The 6,279-nt window shown below is 53.5% G+C and overlaps 1 protein-coding gene across 1 annotated transcript; it reads right to left on the minus strand.

Annotated features, from left to right (window-relative positions):
- Nucleotides 1-4,573: 4,573 nt before the first annotated feature.
- On the minus strand, nucleotides 4,574-5,071 carry LOC137839303 (uncharacterized). The gene has a single exon (XM_068648424.1). It carries the CDS (start codon nucleotides 5,069-5,071, stop codon nucleotides 4,574-4,576), a length of 498 nt encoding a protein of 165 aa, XP_068504525.1.
- Between the last annotated feature and the right edge of the window lie 1,208 nt (nucleotides 5,072-6,279).

Raw genomic sequence — 6,279 nt, forward strand, 5'->3', positions numbered from 1 at the left:
GAGGGCTTGGTACCTCGTTTCAGGGCCTTGCAGTACTTTACTCATGAAGTAAACAGGCCTCTGGGCCTGGTTCTGCTCTTGCACCAGGACTGAGCTGACTGCTCTCTCCGTCACAGCAAAATATAGACGAAGAGGGATGCCTACCTGGGGTTTTCGCAAGACTGGTGGGCTCGCCAGGTACCCCTTTAACTTGATGAAGGCCTCCTCGCACTCCTGTGTCCAGAGAAATCTGTTGTTGCGTTTGAGACACTGGAAGTATGGGTGACCTTTCTCCCCTCCAGCGGACATAAACCGGGACAGAGCTGCCAAGCGACTGGTGAGCTGCTGCACCTCCTTCACCGTCGTTGGGCTCCTCATTGTCACGATCGCCGCACACTTCTCCGGGTTAGCTTCGATTCCCCGCTCTGTTAAGAGGAAACCCAAGAACTTCACAGCCTCTACACCAAAAATGCATTTCTCAGGGTTGAGCTTCAGCCTGTACTTGGCAATGGTGGTGAATAGCTCTTCTAGATCAGCTGCATGATGCTTCTTCTCTTGGGACGTAACCACCATGTCATCTACATAGGCGTGTACGTTCCTTCCCAGCATGGGCGAGAGCACCCTATCCATGAGTCGCTGGTAGGTAGCCCTCGCATTCTTTAACCCAAATGGCATGACCTTGTAGCAATAGCAAGACCGTTCCGTCATAAACGCAGTCTTGCATTCATCCATTGGGTGCATCCTGATCTGGTTATACCCCGAGAAAGCGTCCAAGAAGCTGAGTAGCTTTCCCCCCGAGGCGCTATCAACTAGAGCATCTATACTGGGTAAGGGGTAAGAATCCTTGGGGCACGCCTTGTTGAGGTCAGTGAAGTCCACGCACATTCTCCACTTGCCGCTCGCCTTTTGAACCAGTACCACATTCGCTAGCCACTCGGGGTACTGGATTTCTCTGATGTGCCCTGCGGCAAGGAGCTTCTGCGCTTCGTCGTGGATCACCTTCCTCTTCTCCTCGTTGAATTTCCTTCGCCTCTGTCGCACAGGTCGAACCATAGGGTCCATCGACAGATGATGGCAGAGGAAATCGGGGTCGATTCCTGGCATGTCGGATGCTGACCATGCGAAGGCATTCATGTGCTTCTCAATCACACCAATGATCAGCCTTCGCTCTTCTTCAACGAGGGATTCCCCTAACTTGAACTTTCTTCCCCCGACGTCCACTTCGACCCATCCTTCAGCTGGGTGGGGCCTTCTCTCACGATCCCTGACTCGCGAGGAGTGATCGCGCCTTCCTCTTCTTCTTCGACTTGGGCTACCTGGGAGCACCCCACCGCAGCATCCTCCATCCTCTGAGCGTTCTGTGTCTCCCTGACCATCGATCGCTCTTCGCGCACGCCTGGTGGTCGTTTTGTGGTGACGTGGCACACACTTCTCTTTTGCTTCAAGCTGTTCTCATAACAGCGTCTTGCCTCAGCCTGATCCGACTTGATGGTTATCACGGTCCCCTCCATCGACGGCAGCTTCAACTTCATATGCCTCGTCGATGGTATTGCGCCCAGTCTATTGAGTGTTGGCCTCCCCAACAAGACATTGTACGCAGAAGGGGCGTTCACCACCAGGTACTTTATCTTTTCAGTGCGGGCTGTCGTTCCGTCAGTGAACGTTGTCCTCAGCTCGATGTATCCCCGCACCTCCACCTGATCTCCTGCAAAACCGTAGAGACAACCAGTATACGGTCTTAGCTGGTCAGGGGACAACTGTAACTTGTTGAATGTTGGCCAGAACATGACGTCTGCCGAACTTCCTTGATCTACGAGTACTCGGTGCACTCGCCTTCCCGCAGTGATGAGAGAAATGACCACAGGGTCGTTGTCGTGTGGGACAACGTCCCGTAGGTCAGCTTTCCTGAAGATGATGTCCACTTCAGGGTAATGACTCTCATTTACCGCATCTACCGCCATTACCGATCGAGCGTATCTCCTTCTCTGTGAAGCTGTGCATCCCCCACCAGAGAAGCCTCCCGCGATCGTCTGCACTTCCCCATGCACAGGGACTTCATGCTGCTGTTCTCCAGTCTGGGATCCTGACGCGCGATCACCCTGCGGCTCACGCAGGTAATCTGCTAGGAAACCAGACTTCACCAACTCTGCCAATTGGTGTCCCAGCGCCAAACAGGAATGAAGTGTATGGCCAAAGGTCTGATGAAACTCACACCATTCATTCTTCTTCCTTCCAAGTACCTTATCTGTCTTCTCTGGTACTCGTAGTCTTGCTGCTACAGCAGGAAGGGCGATGAGATCCGCCAATTCCACCATGAAGTTGTATCTCGGGGGTGCGTTATTCTCCCTTGCACGCCCCCTGCTCTGGTCTTTGCCTGGTGCATAGGGACGAGGTTTTTCCCGCACCTTCTTCCCCTCCTTTGCCTCATGCACCCTTGCTTGCTGTGGCTTTCCTTACCCTCCACGAGGTCTGGGTGGTGCAGCAGTTCCCCTCTTCTCAGAAACCTCTGTTTCTGCCACTATGTGCGCCACCGCACGTCGTCGAATCTCTGCAAAGGTGCTGGGATGGCTCCTGATGAGAGACTCGCTGAAGGGGCCAAGCAGCACTCCCTTCTTAAACGCGTGCACCAGCATATCTTCATCTTTGCTGGGCAGTCTAACCACTTGTGCTCCAAAGCGGTTGAGGTAGTCTTTCAGCGACTCACCTTGGTACTGGCGCACGTCGAACAAGTCGTATGACACCACGGCAGGTGCTTTGTTGACGATATATTGTTCAGTGAAGAGCTTCGAGAACTGAGAGAAAGACGTGATATGTCCTTCTGGTAGGCTCACGAACCACTCCATGGCGATTCCGCTGAGCGTACTCATAAACATTTTGCAGTAAACAGCGTCTGAACCCCCAGACAACATCATCTGGGTGTGGAACGCCGTCAGATGCGCCTCCGGGTGTTCTACCCCTTTGAACGATGCCTTCACCCCCACCAGGTTGGGAGGCACCATGGTTCCCATGATCTCAGGGGAGAATGGCATGGGGAACGCTCTTGGAGGTGAGGGCTGTCTAGACACCCTTTCGTCAACCATGTGTTCCCTCTGCAGGCGCAGCGTCCTTCTCAACTCCTCATTGACGCGATTCAGCTCGTCGTTCCTGCTTTGCGACGCAGCTAACTCCGTCTGCATCCTCTCTTGTTCAACCTTTGACGCTGCGGCGTTATCCTGTAGCGTGCGCACCATTTCCAGGACCTGCGCCATTGTCACAGCTCCTTCGTCAGCGGATGGCGCAGGCGATGGCTGTCTGTTTCAAGGCATCTTTCTCTATCAAGGAAACTGATAAAACTCTGGTAAGCTTTAAAACTGTGGTATATATGGGACAACGATTCACTCGTGTCCCACGGTGGGCGCCAAATGATCCTGCCGGCAACTCGAACGTGGAGGAATCGCTTCGTAGCACTCTCTGCCCTGTCTACGCGACTGCGTCTTCTGCAGAATCACCCTCAGAGCCTTCTCTTGCTTCTCCAGACGTGGCCTGCAAAACACACAGACGGCGCCTCTAGCGGCCGTTTGCACTCCGACGATCAAGTTAGTCCACGGAACCACCAAAGAATAGAAAATTAGTAGTGTGTGTGAAAAACTCTTGTACTCTCTTTTTCGTCTCTCCCACTTCTCTCCCTGATTCCTCCTTTTATCTCTCTGTCTCTGTTTCTGGGCATAACAGAATTCTATTGTGCTTTTCTGGCATGTGTCAGAAACCTATTATGCTTTTCAGAGACAGTGTACCTGCAGAATCAGAGAGTGTGGGTGTTTGTGCGTGTCCGCGCGTCTCTGCGCTGGGCTGCGCCTGTCTGTACCCTTAATGGTACGGAGTGCACTTTTGTCTGGACCGCACCCCTCTCAGATGGTGACACGTGGAGGCCTGCAACTCACATCTAACCACACACGTGTCATTTACTGGAAGGGCTCTAGCGCTTCTCTTTGTGTGCCTAAGTTACGCCCTTGCGGAGTAGCTTAGGATATTTCTCTTATCTGGGTAAATCGCATGCTCTTAGGAGAACGTCGGGTGTGGCTGGTCTAGGCACACTCACCAAACGTTGCTCTCTGCGTAGGCGACTTACCCTTCACGATGCCACGCACGTAATGGGTTGAGGGAATCACCAATCACTGACTGGTTTACTAGTTCCCTCAGGCCACTCTCGTGCATGATTCCCTGAGGTGTGCTCATGCGAGATCCATGCGTAACGCTCTCGCTGGGAACCTCAGTCCCAGTTTAACTGCGTGTAACACGAGACCCCGATGACAATACACCCGATGACTGATCAGTGTTTATTTGCTTCTCGCGCTCTGCCTCCAGGCGCGAGTCTGGGAACTGGTCTGTTGGTGGCCACTTGGCTACTGACCACCGATCACCATTCTGGGTGATCTGTCCCCCGACCTCTCTGCCGCCTGATCTGTCGGTGGTCACTTGGTTACTGACCACCGATCACCGCTCTTGGCGATCGTCCCCCTGACCTCTCTGCCACCTGGTCCACGTGTCACCCTGCGAGTGGTCCACGTGGTTCTCTGTTGTTGACGTCATCGACTACCGATGATCGATCGTATCATCAGCCCTTAGCCTGAGCAAGCTCTTCCGTAGCTTTTTTGTTTTCCTCCCGAGCCTGGGCCTGCTCTGCAACAATCCTCGTGTTTTCCTCTTGAGTTATGCCGAGCTCAGCCTTGGTGTCGTCCCTCTCCTTCTCGACTTTCCCAAGGAGAACCTCCCGATCTGCCGACCTTTTTTCGAGGTTTTCTACTTTGGTCGCATTCGCCTTCATCGCAGCCTCCAAGTTGGTCACCTTGAGCCTGTAAGGGACCAACTTGCTCTCCAGTTCAATCTTTTCTTGCGCTTGGAGCTGCAATTTCTGGCGAAGGGCAGAGGCTTCCCGGCGCGTGCTCCTGAGCTCAGCATCCATCGTATCCTCCAGCCTCGAGTGCTCCAACTCGGCCATCGTCAAGTGGCATGAGAGCTTTCCCACCTCAGCCTGTGCTATTAAGTTTGACTCCTTGAGCGCTGAGTTTTCTTCTTGGAGCTTCTTGACGGCGTCCTTCACAGCTTTTGACATGATCGCGGGGAGACTTCTGCCATCATCTTCAGCTTGGCTGTGAAAGGCCCCATGATCTCTTCAATGGAGGGTGGGAGGCTCGAGTTTGTTGCTGGTGGAGCTGCTGGAGGAGTCTGGTGCTGACTTTCACCACCGCCCTCTTGGGTTTGTAAGGCAAGTTGAGCTTCTTGGCGTGGTGGTGAGGTCGGGGACTCAGTTATCAAAATTGGCGAGTCATGAGCGCCCTCATTCTCGCCTAATGTGGCCCCAGCGATGGAAGCAGTGGAGGGAGGACCCTCTCCAACGGACACGAATGGTGTGGAGGCGCTTGGAGGTTTCTCCATGAAGTCTGGATTGCTACTTTCGATCGCTGGGGGTGCGGCGGCCAGCGGCGGCCAGCGGCGTCGCTTGGACTAGAGGTAATGGAGATGGAGGGGATGGAGCTGGTGGTGAAGGCGGTGTTGGTGTTGGAAGCGCAGGGGGTGAAGAGGGAGTTACCCTTTTTCTCTTTGTAACAAGGCCGTCGTCGGTGATTTCTTCATCTTCTTCTTCTCTAACCACCTGGGGGGCTTTCCTTTTGGGCTTCCTCAAGATAAGTTTCTTCCTTTGAGGGGCGGGCAGTACCCCAGAAGAAGTCGCACCCTGAGGAGGAGTCTTGCCTTGGACGACGGCGATCTCCACTACCGAGTTGGGCACGGTTTGGGAGCCCGCCGCCAGCTTGTGAGAACGGGCGATTGCCCTCAGTTCAGCTAATTTTCCTTTTCCCAACATGAGGTCTGCACAGGGTAGAAAACAGATGAGTAGGCCCCAAAGTAGAAACAGGTTATACAAGCATATGCACGCAGGAATAACGCAAACAAGTGGCACATGAATTAAAAATCAAAACCAGTACGCAACAAACAGGACGCCCAATGATAGATGGTAGAAATGCGAAGTCAGTCCCAACACAAAATGAAAACCTTGGTGTCGAGGTAAGGGCTAACCTATGTGAGCTTCAAGTTGGCCCTCGAGGAACTCGAAGGAGATTATTGAGGCGGTGAGGAAGGTGATTTTGGCGGCTGCTACACTCTTCCAGAAAAGGCAGAGATCTTTGTCTAGCTCGCCCATGGTGTCGGGACTTCTGGGCCTCCTAAAGCTTTCTTTGGCGTCTTTGTTCCCCTTGTGTACCGAGTACAAGGGGAAGCCGTCGAGCAGGGAGGGATCTTGATCGTTTGCGCACACCTTCACGA

This window comes from Phaseolus vulgaris, chromosome 3 (genome assembly GCF_000499845.2).
Source record: "Phaseolus vulgaris cultivar G19833 chromosome 3, P. vulgaris v2.0, whole genome shotgun sequence".
Lineage (NCBI taxonomy): Eukaryota > Viridiplantae > Streptophyta > Magnoliopsida > Fabales > Fabaceae > Phaseolus > Phaseolus vulgaris.

Excerpts from the sequence above, each read along its gene's own strand:
- LOC137839303 (XM_068648424.1), bottom strand. The coding sequence starts at position 5,071 with ATGTCAAAAGCTGTGAAGGACGCCGTCAAGAAGCTCCAAGAAGAAAAC.